This window comes from Eretmochelys imbricata, chromosome 7 (assembly GCF_965152235.1).
Source record: "Eretmochelys imbricata isolate rEreImb1 chromosome 7, rEreImb1.hap1, whole genome shotgun sequence".
NCBI classification, from domain to species: Eukaryota; Metazoa; Chordata; order Testudines; family Cheloniidae; genus Eretmochelys; species Eretmochelys imbricata.
The window spans coordinates 70896534-70917365 of record NC_135578.1 but is presented as its reverse complement, the minus strand read 5'-3'; the positions used below and the strand labels follow the sequence as shown (position 1 = coordinate 70917365).

At 38.3% G+C, this 20832-nt stretch overlaps 1 protein-coding gene across 3 annotated transcripts in view; it reads right to left on the bottom strand.

Moving 5' to 3' along the window:
• NRG3 (neuregulin 3) overlaps positions 1-20832 on the bottom strand; it is an 877678-nt gene that overhangs the window by 17679 nt on the left and 839167 nt on the right. For all 3 annotated transcript variants that reach the window (XM_077822029.1, XM_077822030.1, XM_077822031.1), the window contains exon 7: positions 10258-10385. In XM_077822029.1, the coding sequence (XP_077678155.1) occupies positions 10258-10385 (128 nt within the window). The remainder of the gene's footprint in view (positions 1-10257; positions 10386-20832) is intronic.

The window sequence follows — 20832 nt, the reverse complement described above, 5'->3', positions numbered from 1 at the left end:
CATCAATGGCTATTAGCCAAGACAGTCAGAAACACAATCCCATGTTCCAGGTGTCCCTAATCCTCTGACAGTCAGAAGCTGGGACTAGGTAACAGGGCAGTTCATTCCCTCTCAAGTATCTGGCATCGGCCACGGTTGGAAGACCGAATACTGGGCTAGATGGATCATTGGTCTGACCCAGTATGGCTATTCTTGTGTTCTTATACTTTAATATAGTTTTTGTGTGTGCATATATTTGTAAGAATGATTACCTTTGATTACATGCATAAACCCAGTCTCTTTTGCAATCCAGTCAACTGCTGATGTGTTTGTTCTTCCTTTCACAGTACTTGCATTAAAAGTGGGCTTCATTCTGTACACAATGTGATCTTTATTTGTTGCTAGGGCCACACTTCCTTCCTAAGCAGCCCCCACCTGGACTAAGTATCTTGGACAGACTCCCCATATGCTCTACTATCAAATCAACTTTTTCTCCCTAAAATAAAACAGATGTTGCCTCCTAAAGTCATCTGTCTTATTTTCTCTTCAAGAACTCTGTCCCCGTTCTTCACAAACATCTTATATTGTTCTGCATCCCAGACTCTGCCACAGTTTTAACTTTTTAATTCGAAAGATCAATAACATGTTGTGATAGTAAGGGGTTTTCAATGACCTCTTTAAATGTATTTTTCCTCAGCTGTTTAGAACTCTAGAGAAACATTTTTTTTAAAAGAGTGTTGTGTGGATTGAAGTACTATACTTTTGATTCTAAAGACTGGGGATTAGCTCTTGAAATTTATTCTCTGAGAAATGAGTTTTATGATCTCAGCCTCCTCCTTTGTGAAAATTTATTCACCTTACAACACCACAAAACAATCAACAATCTGTGCTTGGATTCTGAGGAGGGAGTCTGAAAAGGTGTAGCTGACTGGATAATACACAGTGGACTGAAACCTCTACTTTTACTGCCTGTGGAAATCCACAAGCATATTACTTTGTCCACAAATTTGTTATTCTTTTTTTTTAGCTCTTTGTGGAATATTTTATTCTCCAAACTGATCTCAGATATTTGAAATGGGGGCTGTCTCACTTAGTAGTGAGTGATCTCATAAGTTACATAGTATTTTTTCTCTTTTCTGATTGGGTGAGAATGCAGGATTTTCCACGCGAAGACCTACATACGAAAATTTAACCATGTGAAATTTTGTTTCCTAGAACATTTTTGCCAGTAAAAGTTGATTGATCAAATCTTTATGGAATGTACACAAAAAATGAATATGAACACAGGAAAAAGCAAATTCATAAACAAATTCCATCAAATATTTGCAGAACATTATTTACATTAGCTGCCCAATTGTTGCTATAGGTCAGGCTAGAAGTTGCAGACTTATGTGTACATCACTTGATTTCTTTAGGTACTGACAACAGTTCAGTGACAACTTGCTAACAGTTCTAAAAACTATATAATACTTGTTAACAGTCCTAAAAACAATATAATACATTTTGCACATCCCTAAAGCTTAAACTGTACTGAATTATAGGGCAAAACTCTTTTTCATCAATAGTGCTAATGGTAAGTCTCCTAACATAGCCATGAGAAGCTTTTATTGTGTGAACACAGACAACTATGAATATACAAAAACGTGTATGTGCACAAACACATTTGCACAGAAATTGCTCACCTGGCCACCCTACGTATTCATACAATGATTTGTGAGAATTTGGCAAGACAAATTTAAATGTAAAATCTGCTAGAGAGCTGATAATAAATCAGACCTATATGTCTTTTGTCTTTCCCTCAAACAGGAGGGAATCAAACTATTTTAATATCTGGACTGAATGTATGTAGCTAGATAGAATATTCCATCTGGTCCAAAATACATCAGGAAACTTTTCTAAGACTCTATCTCCTGCTATCTTTCTCCTATAAAGTGCTCTTCTCCCTAAGACAGTCAGATTTCTTTAGGCACTGTTCCTATTTATAAAGTTTATATCATCCAATCAGAGGGGGGAAAACATGCTGAGGGGACTTAGGTGAACAATAACAAGACTGATTGCAAAATATTCAAAGATGCACCTAATAGGTCAGTAAAAAAAAACTATTAGTCAATTATGATTAATAAACAAATCCATATAAATAATGCCTGGGTTATGAACAATTCACAAGTCAGAAAGAGATACAGCCCTGATCAATGAATGTCTTAGAAGAAATAGTTCAACCATCTCTAACCTTAATGATGAATTATCAATGCATATTTGCAAGTTGTTTTGTGTGGAATTTTTCTTCAGGTTAAACAACTGAATAGAACCAAACCCTACTCAGCAAGTGGCGTATTGCCTTGTCAGTACACATGCACAGCTCCCAGAAGAGTTAAACTTGTGTGTAAGGTGGAAAATTGCACTGCATTGAATTTACAATAATTCTGGGAACCATCTTGCTCTTTTTTGTTTTAGTTTGTTACCAAACAAAACTGATTATACATCTCATGATGGATGAGCACATTGAGAAGTACCTTTGTTTACTGAAACATGGAAAGCATTAACAGGAGGGACACAATTTAAGTGAGAAAACTTGAGATAAAAATCAAAGGGTACTTTATTGCAATAGGCAGTTAAGCACCTCGAAAGCGATTCAGGCATAAACTGCCAACTATTCATCTGGTATATACTGGCTCAGAAGCAGCAACATTAATCTGACTGCAGAGATCCATAGGAAGGCATTAGAACTTCCACCATCCTGATTTTTTCAGCAGATCACCTGATTACAGCTGTGTAGAAAAGAATCACAACCGGTGTAATGGATCCTAAAGTGCTTTATAAACTGATAGAAAATCTGGAAGACAGGGATACTTCATACACTTCCAGGATTGAATTCAGACACTGTTTAATGGAACAAGACAAGTGTCCCTCTGCATTTTTTTTTTTCCTGAGTGGAAACACTAGGTGTACAGACACACAATCTGGCTCTAGTTCTTCTGATTCCCCTAATATACGATCATGACTGTCCCTCCTTTTGTCCCTGTACATCCCAGGAATCCCATCTCTTCACTCTCTTTGTCACATCACAAACAAAATGTAGCTGCACAAACAACATTTTGTTCTTAAATGTGTGTGAGTGTGTAAAGAGAAGGGTGTCCTGGTTTACTGTCCTCATTTCTTTCCTCCCCTCTTTCTCGCCTTCCATCTCTCAGTAATACTTTGCTCTCCTTCACTTCATTTCCCTTTTTTGGACTATTGTTTATTCAGCTTATTAATATTCTGTGCCATTTTCTTCTGTCTCCTCAGCCCTATTTCCCATTCCCGTTTTTAACAGTATCATTGCCATGCTTCCCTTTCCCTCAGTCCTTCTCCTTGGCCCCCATTTCCTTTTTGCCTCCCCTGCATCCCTTAGCCTCAATATCTTTTTCTTTTCTCCTGATCCCCCATTTTCTCTCTCTGAGCCACAGGATCTATTTTCATTTCCTGGGTCTACCAGTGCTCGTTACTTGTCTTTGCATACTGCTGGTCTTCTCTCACCTTTCCTCCACCTCATATTTTCCTTCCCTGCTCTAGTTTCCCCAGCAACTTTTCCCTCCACTTCCAGCCTTTATTCTTTTCCTTCTAGCCCCCTTTCTCTAGTCCCTATGCCCTGAGTAGTAGCTCTGAGTGAGGTAGGTAAGAGAAGGATGAATCTTCTGCTCCAACACTCCTGATGAAGTCAGAGACCAGTTACTTATGCTCTTTGGTATGAGGGCTGCCTTCTCTGCTTGGTTTCTTTGGCCTTCCATGGGTAAGACCCAGAGCGGCAGCTCAACAGGAGAGTACTACAGGACAGAGCAGAGTTACTGCCTGTAAGAGGTTTGTGAAACTCTTTAGTGCCAAACCTGCAAGAAGAACTGCACAGACAGAAGCCTGAAATGGAGCCCACTGCATTTAGAAGCCTTTGTTTGCTCTTGTTTGGGAATTTGCAAAAAGAAAAGTAAATTTTTGGTCGCTGAACATTGGTCTTTTATTGAAAACATGTTTTTTATTCCTGAACCTGAAAAAGAAATATTTTTGTTTTTTCAGTTTTCATTTTTTCCCCTTTCCCCATGACAAAATAGAAAAAAGAAAGTGGGGAAAGAGAAAAAACAAAAAACAGAGAGAGAGCAAATGGGACAAGACAACAAAACCCTGAAAATTCTCTCTAAAAACTTCTGTGAACAATTTCAAATAAACAAAAAATGCTCATTTTAAAACAATCAGAATGAAAATTATTATTATTATTATTATTTTTTTTTTTTGCAAAAACTGCTTATCACTTTTGACCAGTTCAAAATAAAACTTTAACAATTGCTGTTTGGCAAGTAACTGGCATTCCTACAATATAAAAACAGTATTTCCTATACCACTAAAGGGATAGGGAATGTTAATTAGGAAAAAAAGGTAAAGATTTAAATAGCACTGCACGAAAGTTGCAAAAATGAGAAGCCCACACAGTTGTAAGCCTGATATGTCTATTTTCAGAAGACAAGTTGCGAAAATTGTATATTTTCACATAATTTGCTGGATGGTGCTATGCATATTTATTTATTTTACATAGTTGATAGCCCAGTAGTATTGCTACAGGATGTATATACTATGTTGTGTACTGACAAAAACATACATATTCTGCTGTCTAACACTGAAATGTCTGTTTCTTGCCCTGTTGACAGCAGGAGCAAACATATACCCCAATGACAGTTAGTTGCCAGACATTATATATCTTAAGAGCCAGCCAAATTTTTAGCCTTAGTACATTTAGACAATCTGCTGCTAACATTTATTCTGATCAATGGGATGCACTTCAGATCAGTTTTCAGTATTTTAATAATTAAGGATCTGCTATATCTACTAACATGAGTGTCTGTCAGAATAAATATTGTGTGATGATGTAATATTGTACAACAAGACCTTTGTCAGACTGTTTATGAATGATGACACAGAGTGAATCAGCCTCCAGACTAGTCTATGCTATACACGGTTCCCCCAAAGAAGAGACTTGGATAAATCTTCATACAGGCATACAGCAGATTAAGTAAATATAATATGAGCTGTGATCTGATTTCCCTTTGATCCACATTGAAAACATATTTCAGTCTGTTGGTAAACATGAAAATTTAAAACTCTTGGTTTTGCATTTGTATGTCTTGCTAGTTCTAATTCAGAGACAGATTGGGTTTTGTATATATTGAAATGGGCTTGCCACAAAAATCAAATAACAACAACACTCTTTATAATATTTGCCACTAAGAGAATATTAACAGCATCCTTGGGACCTGAACAAAATTGTGAATGTTATGAAAAGAACAGTGTGATTATAATGACATTTAGTATATCAAGGAGCCATGGTATAGAAAAATCAGATACATTACTATAACAAAAAGCTCATGTGTATTTAGCAGGGTTTTTTTCCTTTCTTTTCTTTTTTTACAATATTTGTAGTGAGGTAAATTTTAAGCATCTGAACAGTTTTTCCTCCTGTGTTTTTGCTAGAGCAGAGGTTCTCAATCAGGAGTATGTATAGCCCCAGTGGTACACAGAGGTCTTCCAGGGGGTAGGTACATCAATTCATCTAACTATTTTCCTAGTTTTACAACAGGCTACATAAAAAGCACTAGCGAAGTCAGTACAAACTAAAATTGCATATGGACAATGACTTGTTTATACTGCTCTACATGCTATACACTGAAATGTAAGTACAATATTTATTTTCCAATTGATTTATTTTATAATTATATGGTAAAAATGAGAAAGTAAGCAAGTTTTCAGTCATAGTGTGCTGTTACACTTTTGTATTTTTATGTTTGATTTTGTAAGCAAGTAGTTTTCAAGTGAGGTGAAACTTGGGGGTACACAAGCCAAATCAGACTCCTGAAAGAGGTACAGTAGTCTGGAAAGGTTGAGGAGCCACTGTGCTAGAGGTGGTATCTGGGCACCAGAAGAATTTCAGGACTGTGTCTAATCCAAGCATGGGTGATGAAGTTTTCCCCTAGCATTTATTTCTTGAACTGTTATGTCTAACATCATGAGCCAGATTCTCAATATGAGTGATGGAAAGGGAATGCAATCTGGCCACTTTTCCAGAACTGGCCATGCATTTTTCTCATCCTCTTGCATACGCTGCAGTTCCTTTACAGCACCCAACCTATATCCAAGAGGTCCAGCTGTCTAGCCCTGGGACTCATATGCTATTTGAATATGATAACTAAGATTTGGCTCATGACCCATACACTACACACATGCACAACCCCCTAGAGGCTAAAGGTATCAGATAAGTGACGTTGCCATCCTAGTTTCGGCTGGTCAGATATATGAAATGTTTACTGAACCTACAAAGAGCTTACTTTTTCCAGAATTTTTTTCCAGCTCTAATAAGAATAAATAAATAAAAATGCCAGAACACAGGCAAGTTTAGACATTAAAGTAGGGTACTATTTTGCCATCTTCATAGGAAAATATAATTACTTTACGGTGGATTTCTGACTTCCTAATTTGCATTTAGCAGTAGTATACTCTTCAGTCAATACCAATTAAATCAATTAATTGAAATCAGTAGAATTAATTGCAGAGCAAGCTGCTGCTCAACAAGAGTAAGTGGATCAGACTCTAGACTCATGAGTTGCAAAGTGGTCATTTGTTCCATCTATATAAACTAGATCTTGAGCAACAGTAGTTGTTGTTGAAGAGTGTGGAGAAGCCCATAGGCAGGCCCAGAGAAGCTGCTGTAAATTAGGCTGCTCTAATTTACTCTGGGGGGCATTTCAACACCAGAGCAGCCTAAAGTCCCAAGAGCACATAGTTGGGGTAAACTCACCTTTGGTCCATCTCCCCTTGGGCTGCACCTCCTGGACTAAAATCTTGGCTTTCATCTACCAGCAGCTGGTATGTAAAGTTCATCATATGCTTAAGTGATCTGCTAACTTGAGTTCTATGTCACTGCTCAGTTTGGCCCAGGGACCTCAACTGCTTGACACAAGTAATATTTAGGGCAAAATTTAGCACTAATAATTCAAATTACTTTCCTAAATTGGTCATATGTACAATATAGAAACAAAAGTTAATTATAACTAGTTTGAAATCTGTAACGTAAGGCTTATAAAGAAAGGGCCCAAACTAAAAAAAAAAAAAAAAAAGACAGATGACTAATCAATCAGTGGTGCAGTACTTGTAAACCAGTGACACAGAGTAACTTATGAAGCAGTTGCATGATGCATAAATCAATGATAGGCTTATAAATCACTGACATTTTGAAGTCTATTGCATGTTTTATACAACAAAGGCTTGATATATTAAATTGCAAATTATAAAATTACGAAAGAAATTATTTATAAATCAAGGCAAGCTCATCAATCAGTGCAAACGCATCTTTGACGCAAGTAATATTAATATAATTTATTGCTGGCACCCTATAAATAAGGCACTTGATCCTGTTTTTCTTTCAGCAAAGAAGGCAGCATTAGCAGTGCAGAATATTGGACTGGATACTCTATTGTCAAATTTATAGGAATTCTTCTACTCTAGAAGAGTTTAACTAAATGTGGCTTATATAGTGACTTCCTTGTAGAAGAAAAATGAATGTGTTTGGAAGTTCTTATTAGATTTTTATTTTAAACAGCATTTGTATATTAGGGTAATCTTTGGGAGGTTTAAAAATATTTGGGGCTTTTATTATTTCATGATATGTTATGTAATTAAGATTCAGGAGACATTTCCCGATGAAACTCTATAACATGATTTTATACATAGAGAGAGAGATCATAAATATGGACATTTCTTTCATTTGAAATATTTTCCTTTTAAAGGGTTATAACATATCTTTTCCATTTAACTAAAATATTAAAAACTTTTAATGGAAAATGTTCTAGGCATCAAATTTAGTAGTCCATCTCTATTCAGCAAAGCACTTAGAGAATGTGCATAAACACTTTGTGAAATTGGGGCTCTAGGGAGTGAATTTTACATGAGAGTTGGCATTTTTTGCCAAGTTAAAAGGCTTAACTAAGGCAAATGTAATGGTACCCAATGGTACCTTATTGGCTGAACACTGTACTTTGATTGATTTTCTTAGCCTTCCATTCTATTAGAATATAAAAAAGGAGAAACTGTGGCTGATCTAAGTGGCTAGAATGAAATGTCCCTTTGGGATTCAAACAAATAATAGAACAGTTACAGTAAAGTAGGGCAAAGGAAGACTTAATTAAGTATAATTGTCTTAAGGAATAGACCTTATTCATTATCATTACGTTTTTCTTCCTAGACTTGCATGATGGACATCATTGTGACCTCATTTTTCTCTGCCATTGTCTTTGAGATCTTTAGTTGTTCCCCTTATCAAATCATCCATATTCTTTGTGCAAGAGGTTATCACCACAACTTCAGTGATGCTAAATAAAGCTGTTTACACAGGTATGAATTTGACCCCTAATATCTCAACCCATCATACACACTTGTCATATGAAAAACCAGAAATTAAAAAAAAATTGATCATAGAATCATAGAATAACAGAGTTGGAAGGGACCTCAGGAGGTCATCTAGTCAAACCCCCTGCTCAAAGCAGGACCAATCCCCAATTAAATCATCCCAGCCAGGGCTTTGTCAAGCCGGACCTTAAAAACTTCTAAGGAAGGAGATTCTACCACCTCCCTAGGTAACGCATTCCAGTGTTTCACCACCCTCCTAGTGAAAAAGTTTTTCCTAATATCCAACCTAAACCTCCCCCATTGCAACTTGAGACCATTACTCCTTGTCCTGTCATCTTCTACCACTGAGAATAGTCTAGAACCATCCTCTTTGGAACCACCTCTCAGGTAGCTGAAAGCAGCTATCAAATCCCCCCTCATTCTTCTCTTCTGCAGACTAAACAATCCCAGTTCCCTCAGCCTCTCCTCATATGTCATGTGTTCCAGACCCCTAATCATTTTTGTTGCCCTTCGCTGGACTCTCTCCAATTTATCCACATCCTTCTTGTAGTGTGGGGCCCAAAACTGGACACAGTACTCCAGATGAGGCCTCACCAATGTCGAATAGAGGGGAACGATCACATCCCTCGATCTGCTGGCTATGCCCCTACTTATACATCCCAAAATGCCATTGGCCTTCTTGGCAACAAGGGCACATTGTTGACTCATATCCAGCTTCTCGTCTACTGTCACCCCTAGGTCCTTTTCCGCAGAACTGCTGCCTAGCCATTCGGTCCCTAGTCTGTAGCGGTGCATTGGATTCTTCCGTCCTAAGTGCAGGACCCTGCATTTATCCTTGTTGAACCTCATCAGATTTCTTTTGGCCCAATCCTCCAATTTGTCTAGGTCCCTCTGTATCCTATCCCTACCTGCCACCGTATCTACCATTCCTCCTTGTTTAGTATCATCCGCAAATTTGCTGAGAGTGCAATCCACACCATCCTCCAGATCATTTATGAAGATATTGAACAAAACCGGCCCTTGGACCAACCCTTGGGGCACTCCACTTGATATCAGCTGCCAACTAGACATGGAGCCATTGATCACTACCCGTTGAGCCCGACAATCTAGCCAACTTTCTACCCACCTTATAGTGCATTCATCCAGCCCATACTTCTTTAACTTGCTGACAAGAATACTGTGGGAGACCGTGTCAAGAGCTTTGCTAAAGTCAAGAAACAATACATCCACTGCTTTCCCTTCATCCACAGAACCAGTGGATGACCTGATCTAAAATGGAATCGCTTTCGATGTTAAAAATTGACTCCTCCCACATACCCCAACTCTTGGAAGCATTATGTATCCAAACTTTAAGAATGTTAGTCTTCGAAAGCACTGCTGGCTGTTACTACTCCTGAATATACACCAAAACCAATCATTTTTCATTTAGAGTATTATTTGTTTAAAGAAACATTGAGAAGGTTGAAAGTTTGCAACAGAGCCTGCCTAGGGGAGCATGAGTCATTAACTTCATGAACTAAGATAGGGCAGGAGAGGAAGAATCTTGTTTTTCAATGGTTTCTCAGAATACAATTGTTTAATTCACTAGTCTCTGTCTGCAGCTTTGATAGTGTCTCTTAATAGTTCCTCTAGGCTCTTTACAGAGGGTAGATATAGTCTGTGAGCATCTTTAATGCCTTTTTATTTCTAAAGCTAAGGAAATGCTTGGTCATCTGCTTAATGATTGGATCAGGTCTCTGTTAGTACATACTGTCTTGAGTGTCTCCCCATCACAAAGAACAATAATCTTGTATATGTATCGCTAAACCAGTGACATCTCTGCCTGCCAATTTTCTGGTCTGAGAGCCATTTCCTTACCTATGTTGCTTGATAGGCTGGCTTCCTCTGTCAGGAGACAAGGCTTCAGGGAAAGATTGAGTGCCTGAAAAACTAGACTCCATAACTTTTCCCATCACAGGCCCAGGATGCCTGTCTGTCTTTGAATACTGTGGTACAGAGAATAAAAAGCAATTAATACATTAAAAGCAGAATACATTATGCATGTTATCAATATCTGAGATGAAAAAGGAGGAGGATGGGCGTTTTTTTTAAAGTAAAAATGTCACTGGGAGAAAAAGAATGAATTAAATAACCTGTGCATATTGGAAAGCACAAAGACAGTGCTCACTGTTAAAATATTGACATTTACCATTTGAAAGTATTTAGTGTTATTGCAGTATCATAGAGGTACCTCTACCCTTAGTATTAGGGAATGCTATAATATTGAATCCTTTAGTCACATGCCTGATTTTAGAATTGCCCCTGCAAGATGGTCTATCTCAGAAGATCCTTAGGACCTGGCAGGGCTGTGTCTCCTTTCATTAACAGATGGAACCAGCAAACCCAAAAGAAAAAAACACACTTGGATTGAAATAAATATGAAATGGTGGATCCAAACATCCTTTGGGGAAAGTCTACATCCCGATTTGCAATTTGTGACGCAGGCCTACCTGGGGTCTACATTTACAGTCTGAAAGCAATTGGCATTCCAGTGGTACTATGGGTATGGTGTTCTCTATCTGAGTACTGATCCTCATAGGAACCTCTAGAGTCTATAAATTTGGAAATGGAAATAAAACAAGAACAGACTTTCTTCTAATTAAATACTTGGTCTTGCTTTGAATATACAGTGAGCGCTTCTCTGATCTGGCTCCAAGTGGAACCAGAAAGTGCAGAGATATGTAAACATTAACAAATGAATAACAGAACATTTAAAAACCCAAAATAAATTCCATTTCAGCATGATGTCAGGGATGGATGAATGTGCAGTCTGATTCTTATTTTATCAAACCAGTTTGCTCATCCATAATGTTCATTGGGTAATATCCCAGAGATATGAGAAATGGATCTGCCTTTTCATGTAGATTTTAAAAAGTAGTGCAGTTGGCAGCTTTCTTAGGCTATGTGACAATTACCTAAAGTTAGCCTGGTTGGCTCTATGTTTTCCAAATTTGGGTTGCTCTATATCACCAATATTTCCATTTCTTTTGCAATAAACAAAATATTGTGCAAGATAGGACATGATACAAGTTAACTCCAGGATGCCTAAATCATTTACGCCCCCTAGAAAGTCACAGCTGATATTATTAAACAACCATTATAGTAAAAAGAGTAACAGTGATTCAATATAAACTGTCCATGGTGAAGAACTGGTACAATTTCTGTCACAATGCATCTCTTTGTCATAGTTATTTTGTAGCCTAATAGAAAAGGCCCAACATTTAGTGCACATAAAAACTAAAATATCCCCTTTCTTAGGTTTAATCATACATACTACCATCTTCAACAAAATCAGAAATGGATGACAGAAACCTGAGATCTAGTCAATTTAAAAAATGAGTTAAATATAGTTTTAGTTATTACATCCACCCTTGATTCACCTGGCCATTTTCTGTGGCTAAACAAACACATGTTCCTCTCCCTGCTTGCTGTGTGAAACATCCACACAAAACAACAGGTTTCAGAGTAGCAGACATGTTAGTCTGAATCCGCAAAAACAACAGGAGTACTTGTGGCACTTTAGAGACTAACAAATTTATTTGAGCATAAGCTTTCGTGGGCTACAGCTCACTTCATTGGATGCATAGACTGGAACATATAATAAGTCAATATATATACATACTGAGAACATGAAAAGATGGAGTAAGAGGCTAATTAATTAAGAAGAGCCATTGTCAGCAAGAGAAAATTCTCCTTCTGATAATAGCTCATCTTAATTAATTAGCCTCTTACTCTACCTTTTCAATTCTCTGTGTGTATATATATATCTTCTTACTATTATGTTCCATTCTATGCATTCTGATGAAGTGGGCTGTAGCCCACGAAAGCTTATTCTCAAAAAAATTTGTTAGTCTCTAAGGTGCCACAAGTACTCCTGTTCTTTCTACAAACAACAGGGTAAAATGACTAAGGCTGGGGGAGATAAGACAATGAAACTGAATATATGCAAAGTGCTGTCAAATGCACAAATGCTGGTAAACTAGAGTAAATGTATTATGTTCTTATCTCTTTCAGTCGTAGGGAGCTTTGTTATCATTGGTAACAACATTTTCAGACAGAAGTATGATTTTTAAGGTGCCAGCTTTCCCAAAGGTTTCAAACTTTAATGGTTTCTTTGCCAGATACAAAAAGGAAACTGCCTTTGATTTTTGACCTGAATAAATCAATTTGATCTACAAAAAGAATGAAGTGTTAATTCGAGAAAGTTATTCCTGTCCCTTCTTGTATTTTACATGAGATTAAATTGAAGGTCCAAATGGCCTGTAAGATCATGAGTCTGAAGTGAACCATAAATGATAGTTAGGGCTCAGTCCTGCCCTCTGGACTGGTGTGAAAAATTGCTGTGGATTGGGGCAGAAGATGGCACAATTCATCTGTTCTCCCCACACATGAAGAGAAGCACGATCCTTTCAAAGTGCCCTAGAAGGTTGGATAAAATACCAGCCCATTTAGCAAATTCCTCAACAGGCACTCTCTGCAGGTTAGTGGGGTTTTTTGTTGGTGTTCTTCAGCTGACAGATTTATTTCTTCATTATTAAATTTACAGCTTGCCCATAATCATGATGCTAATTTACCCAGAAAATAATAAAAGACTCATGTGGCCTGATTCCACATTCCTTGAAGTCAAGAGCAAAACTCACAAGGACTCCAGTTGTGATGGGTCAGATAACAGTTTATAAGCACTTTTCACAAGATTCTAAACAGTTTTGTGCAATTACAATGGTTGCCTTTGAAGCTAAGAATCAGGTTTACATTTTTTTTGTCTTGAGAATTTTAATATCATCTTGTCTGTAGGAATTTGTTTGTATTCATGTCCCTTGTCACATATTTATGTATATTTATACTCACTGCTGTATTTATTGCTCCTTAAGATTGACCATACTTTCCATGTCCCTTCTCTTTCCATTTCCCAGATACCATTCCTATACACACTTATAACCTGATTTTCACAAGTGCTGAGCAACCACAGCTTCCTCTGGCTGCAATGAGTTGTGGATGCTCAATAAACCTGAACAATCAAGCTAGTCGCCCAGTTTGGTAGAATTATTTGAGGCAGGCTCTTCGGGTAGATTTAAAACACAGCTGAAGATTTATTTATGCTATTTATTTTTAGGTTTTTACTGTCTCTTGGTTGACTATTTGTGCTTCTTGTTTGACCAGTTTTCTGAAAAGTCCTTTGATACATGTGGCTAAATAAATTAATGAATAATGGTAGAGTTTAAAAATAAACCTTTGTGCAAATTTTCAATTACTCACAGTTTCATGGTAAAAATAAACTGTTATAGGCAATTACCCATCCTTTCAGCTTCTCATGAGTAATATTCCACCCCTTTCCTAGATATGCTATTAAAATCTGAGGACACAGCATGGTCTAATATGCAGAATACTGGCCTGGGAGTCGGGAAATCTTAACTCTATTCATGGCTCTGCCACCTCACTTGTGTGACTTTGAGCAAATCATTTAATCTCTCTGTGCCTGGATTTCACCAACTGTAAGACTAGAATAATGGTACCAGCCTTTGTAAAGTGCTTTGAGATCTCTGGATGACAAGTGCTATACAACTGCTGAGCATTTTTATTATTATGGGGTTACACAAAAAGCAAGGAGCTGCTTTATGACTACACCATTCAAAGGACGGTGAAATAAGGGTCAGCTTCACCACTTGCAGAAACAGGGAGTACAATTTGCAACCATCTACTCGTGTGGGGCAACAATGCCGGAAAGGGAGAGCAGGGGGAAGCCAGATACAAACCCACCTGAAACCCGTGGGTACATGCTCAGCACAGCAGCTGCCCATGCTATGATGGCTACAATACTATTTATACTTACGCTAGTTCTCGTCAAGCTACTGTGAGGGTACATAAGCAGGGGAATCACATCCCTAGCTTGTAGTGTAGACATAGTCTTACAGTGTACGTCAAAGAGCATCAGTTGACCCTATGATTTTACTTCTTTAACTAGATAGGTTGGTGCAAACTGCTTCCATGGGATGTTCCAAAGTCAGAAACCTAGTTTCTTCTCAGGAACCCCCTTGAATAGCCCCATATTTAGATACCCCCTATAAGAGCAGGAATTTCTAACTCGTTTACAGTATCTCTCTCATTACTGCTGGTCTAGTGTGGTCAATATTTAACTGCCAGTATTCCCATGATAGTTTGTTTAAATCAGATGTGTCTATTTTGACAGCTCTGCCAAAACTACAGTGTATGTCCCAAACACTCAGGGGGTTAAATGGAAGTGGAAAATTTGCTGTTGAACTTTCTGACGGTTCTGATCATCTCATAGGCCAAAACATATTTCGTTTCCCTTCCTCCAACAAATTAAGAAAGAGCTTTAAATGTCACTATCTTGCTGTGCAACAAATTACTCTGTATTTCTACAGAATAGTCCAATAAATAATTTATTACACACTCCAGCAAAAAGTGACAAGACTGAGAAAAGGCATTTTTATCCCTGATAGTGAGGAATTGAGAATGATAGGAAGGTTTGGAATCAGTGACCACAAGCACTTGAACCAAGCATGGTGAAGAATGTGACCACAAAATGCAGCAAAACAAGAGTACTGGACATCAGGAAAGAAGGTGATGGGGAATTAAGAGATCTACTGAGTAAGGTGCAGTAGCAGGAAGTTTTAAAATCCACAGGTGTTAAAAGAGGCCAGGAATTCCTAAAAGGCATTTTAATTAGGTTGACAACCCACAGTTTCTCTGATCAAGGTGAATGCAAGAATTTGGCCAGTTTGCTTCACAAAGGGCTATTCAAAATTGTGAGAGTTAAAGGAAATCTCTGAGTATAAAAAGTCTTGCAGGGTATGTAGACACAGACAACAAAAAGCTTTTTCTTCTGAGGATAAGAAAGGTGGAGCATTCTCTTTGCATGTCTCCACCTGTCTCTGTCACTTGCCTGGGCAAGGGTGGAATAGCAGGTGAGCATCTGTACTCCTTAAAATCGAGGGACCCCTAATGTGGCCACATAAGTGCAGAGGGCTCCCCAAAGTAGCTGCATTAAGAACAGACACAATCTGGCCCTTTATGAGTGAATGTTAAGGGTTAGGGGAGGGGGGCAGAATAAGGTGATTTTACAACTATATCATGGGAGACGTAGTAGTACTAGACAAGCAGTAGGATGGAATTTAAATCACTGGTGACTCAATAATAACGGCACTACTGAGTTCTTTAAATATGCCTTTAACAAAAAAAAATCACAAAAGAAGTTTGAATAACTAGGAAGGAGGTAAAAATAACTATTGATAAATAACAAGTCAAATATTACAACACTTGGAAAATATATATAGATACACAAACTGATCCAGGTTCAAGACCCAGGAATTAGCTGACTGTATTGTCGGAGGTTATTTTTGAAAAGTGACAGAGAAATGGGAACGAAACAGGAAATAATAAATGTAGTAACACTGTTCAAACAAGAAAATTAGAGTAATCCTGGCCATTACTATCATATAAATCCAGACTATATCCCTAACAAAATATTGGAAGCAGTGTTAAGAGGAGAAAGCTCAACAAACACCTGGGGGGTAATAGAATCGAAAGCCATAAGTAGCAGGAGTTTATAAATAATAATTCTTCCCTAACAAACAAGATTGCTGATTTGTTTGATACAATTACAGAATTCGTCAATGATGTTTAGTCTATGGGGGAGGAAAGGGGCAGACTTGCATAAAGAAAAAATGCATGTAATCTACTGGTAAATGGAGCTCTCCAAGTGTATTGCAGCTGCAAATCCACACTTATTCTCCCTTCTCCAGAGACATTATCGGAACATTTTCATTAAGCATTAAGAAATTGAGAAGTATAAGGTGGGGTAACTTCTGGAACATGTGGATCACAGGGTACTTGAGCCCCTCTCCCAATAGATTTAATACCAAATGTTCTGTAGCTCACATGCCTGGCACATGACTCCTACAATGTGGATCTGCCCAGGCAATACAACTCCACATATTGCTAGGTAGCCTTCCGTTCCTAGCTGTGGATATTCTCCTGAAGGGACACACAAAAATAAAGGATGTGAACAATCTGAATTCTAATGTTTCTACATTTCATACTATCAGCAATCCCTGTTGCTTTATGAATATCATGTTGCTTAACTTGAGCATCTATTTCGCATGTCATTAAATGACTGTAAAAGCAACCCTTCCATATGAATGTTTAATGAATTTAGGGGAACATCCCAAACCGCAATTTGAAACACGAATTCCAACTAGATAACATTTAGTTTAGGATGCAGCAAGAAACTGCATTACAAATGCAAAATATTTTGAAAGCAAACATCCAGAGTTTTTAACCTTCTTTGTGATTTTCATAATCAAGCTGTTCTAAAGAAATCTTTAATTGGCACGGAGGTGGGCTACCAGAAGGATTGAGATTTATTAATCCATATTTTCCTGCAACAGCTGCAAATATGATAAGTTAGGCTAGAGTGAAATGCAAGTTTGTAATCCATTTGAATGCTTGGTTCAAAATGAAATAGAGGGTCTACCTACAATAGTAATTTTTTTTCATTAACATAGTACCTCTCATTAACAGAAACCCAAAGTGCTTTTCTAAGTATAAACAATACAACCCTGATTTACCAATCTCCAATTTTAAAAAGGGGGGGTTGGCACCCCTGCACTGTAATTGGTCAAGCTCCTTTAAAGCCAGCCTCTTTGCAAAGTCAGCTGAGTACCACTAGTTGTGTTCTGGACACCCAGAGTGCAACCTCTTCCAAAGGGAAGAGCGAGGATAGAATGTCTGGAAGAATCTGTGCATTGGGTTCACTTTACCCACGAATGAAATGTACCAACCTCTAGATTAGCAGGCGGCAGATGTTTAACAGTGGCCTGAAATACCACAGCCATTTGACTTTATTAAACTCATAATCCTTACACAAACAGTGTCTACCTTACGCATTTCACAACTATTACAGAGAACAGGAGGGAAAATAATCTGGGTATAAAATTTGGAGTCACCAGACCCAGTTTAGAGAAGGAGGAGTTAAGTCTGGGAGCATTAGCTGGGAGGGAAGAGAGGAAGAGCTCGTGAGGTAGGAAAGAGGGAGGTAGATTTTTGGGATCCACTCAAAGAGGTAGGCAAGGAGAAGACTTCAAAGATTTATAGAAGCACACTTTTGGGGGACATGTGAAAATCAAATATCTAAGCCTTTTGAGGTTGCCCCATTGTCAGTTAACAGGGTTCAGTAGTTGCTAAGTATCCCCAATGAACACTTCTCAGGGATGCCATGTAAGCACTTCTAATTTTTTGAAGGAGGGTGGATCTTCATCATCCATCTTTTGGCATGGCACAGGCTTTATCATACTCCCATTGAAGTCACTTTGACTTTTACCTTTGACTTCAACGGGAGAAGGATCAGGGCAACAATATGCACTTAGGGGGCCAAATGCTCAGCCTAGCGCCCCGTCTAACCAGCTGAGCTGGGTCCTGGAGAGAAGTTTCTGGGCTGGGTGTGGAATCCTTCCCATTATCAACAGATTGTGAGCTGCTGAGGCAAAGTTCCATGGAGATTACTACAGCTCAGTGACTGAAATACTGCTGAATATACTTCTGTTTCCTCACGGGAATGCTCTGCCTCCCCATCAGTGTCCTGTTCCCAGTCCTTTCACACCAGAACCCCATTACAGCTTTTGAGGAGGAAGCAGGATTTGCCCCCTAAGAGTTGATATTTTGCACTTTCCCAGTTTTGGAACTAGTTTGAAAGTCTTTTTTTGTCGTTGTCGTTTTACTGTAATGGTTTATGAATATTTAATGAAGTGCCTTCCTGCACTAAGTCTTTCCAACAATAGAAACCATGATTACCCCGCAATGTTATGCTACATCCTTAACCGTGCAAGGTCATTCTATTTTTTTCTTCCTTAATGTCCTTGCTCCCAAAGGGAAAATGCATTAAAAGCAAGGCTAGAACATCTCCCTGCCAGCAGCAACAAGATCTGGAAAACTGTGTGTTAATTACCATAATTGGTATTCACCATTCTGAACAGCACTGTCTGGTAAGCAAACTTTGGCTGAAAACCATTGTTATTGTTTATTATTTCAAATCCCCCAAAACTGCAATCCACAAACTACCACTTCAGCCATCATGACCATTATAAGGGACATATTAAGCATTATTATGACGACAATGGAATAGGACATTAGTGAAGCTTATGGTGTGTTTATCAAATGCTCAAAAGACACTAAATAATTATTTACAAAGTTGTAGCAAAATATATTTGACTGAATTAAAAAGAAAGGGAAAGAGACAATATACATAGTAATATTCGAGACCTGGTGTATACAGCATATGTTCGAGCAAAGGATCACAAAAAACACTTTACAAACTTCACTTCACCTGCTAATGTGCTGGAAACACAGATGATAGCTATTCTGAATCAGCAACCTTCACTCTAGCTTTTGTTAGAGGGAATAAGAAATGGTTTCGTGTCAACCCGACCAAGACACATCTTTGCCATCGAGAAGTCAAGAGGAAATTAAACATCACCTGGGATGAAACCCTAGTGGCGACATTGGCCTGGACACTTTCCTTCAAAGTCCATGTAGAGAAGACGAAAGGGAAAGTTATCATCCATAACAACAACCTCTGAAAGTTGGTTACCTCAAAGTGGGGAGCCAATCCAGCTACTTTGCCAACCACTGCTATTGCCTTGTGCTACTCCATAGTACAGTATGCCTGTCCAGTGTAGGAATGATCTGTCCATTCTAAGAAATTAGACCCTGTTTTAAATGATAGTTGTCATGGAATAATAGGATGTCTAAAGCGAACACCAAAGGACAGCCTGTACTTACTGGCTGTCATTGAACCACCTGATATCAGGAGGAAGGTAGCAAGCCAAAGGGAAATATCACAGGAGATGGAAGATCCAAGGCATCCATTATATTGTCACACAGGAATAATCAAATGACTTAAATTGTGAAAGAATTTTATAACCAATGTTGTGCCTTTGGATACGACAGCTGGCAAGGCACGATGAGGTTATGGAATGAAAGACTATGCATTGTAGGATGCACTGAAATAGATCTGGAACCCCAAGAGGATCTTTCCAGAGAGGCCAGTACAGACTGGTCAACAAGGTGCTGCCTGAACTGCTTGCACAGGCAAACTAGCAGATCAAAGACTAATATATCAAATGGGGTGCACTCTAATGACAGGAATATATGCAAGATGCATACCATGAAGCACCTGCTCATTTGCCAATTCTTTGGGGAGACCTGTATGAAGACCTCAATGAAGCAGTACAAAGAGCCATTGCTTGTGCACACTTCTGTGACAAGGACTCGAGAAGAAGAAGAAGGGGAAAAGTGAAGAGTAACTGAACCAGATGAAATTAAACCAGGAGGAAATTTGATAGGTATCATGAGTTGGAAGTAGGTCAGTTTACTGGCACTACTCTGCACAAAAAAGGAGCCATACCTTTAATGCATTGTGTGATCATCCAAAAGTCCTCCCTTCAGCAATGGAGGTTCTGTCTAGACTTATATTCAATCTGCATTTGCTGCACTGGTTCTAAACAGTTTTATATTGTTTAAGGCTAACTTGATCTAAACAAAGTTGACCCTATCTCCTCTGCTTAGCCAAACTATATATGAAGTAAGTTAGCACGAACTGGTTAAAAATGAGCATCATATTCACAATTATGAGACAGGTGCTTAGCTGTTGAATTGGTGCTCTGTATCACCCAGGCAACACAAAAGCAACTAGAGTGTATTGATGAATCTGGACCCATATTTTAGGACCTTATTCAAAGTCCATGGAGGTCACTGAAAAGATTTCCATTGACTTCACTGGGCTTTGGATCAGGCCTTTGAACCAGTTCAGCAAACAAGTTTCAGCCAAAGCATGGATGAGGCTACAGTATGAGCTTAGCAACCTGTGGGGAGGGTTGTTTTAACATTGTTTTAATATTGACTCAGAGGTACAAATGTTCTTCCCTATTTCCTGCTGCATCTCAGTTTTGGGGGGGAATCTGGCTAGACTAAAACCCCTCAAATCTTGTAAGGTCTGACAAACCCTCAGCTGGAACGGATGTGGAAGGTGAGAGGTTAAGAGGTAACCTTAATTTATTGAATACTGAATTGTGATCCATGATGAAAGCCTATTGTTTCTTTCATCTATCACAAAGAAAAAGAAACAAATCCACTACTGTGGTAAAATGAATCTTAACAGTATTTGAGAGAGAGATAGGATTCTCATTTATGGGTTGTACATTTCATTGTCTTGGTACATCTGTTCAGCAGAGTGTAAATTGCATTTTGTATGATGATTTCTTAGATTCACAAATAAAATACAAACTCCAAAAGATTTAAGCATTTGGAGAGGCTTTAATGCATCTCATGTGATTGCCCATTATGCTGTAATTCTGGGTATGCTAGCAGGGTCTTTGT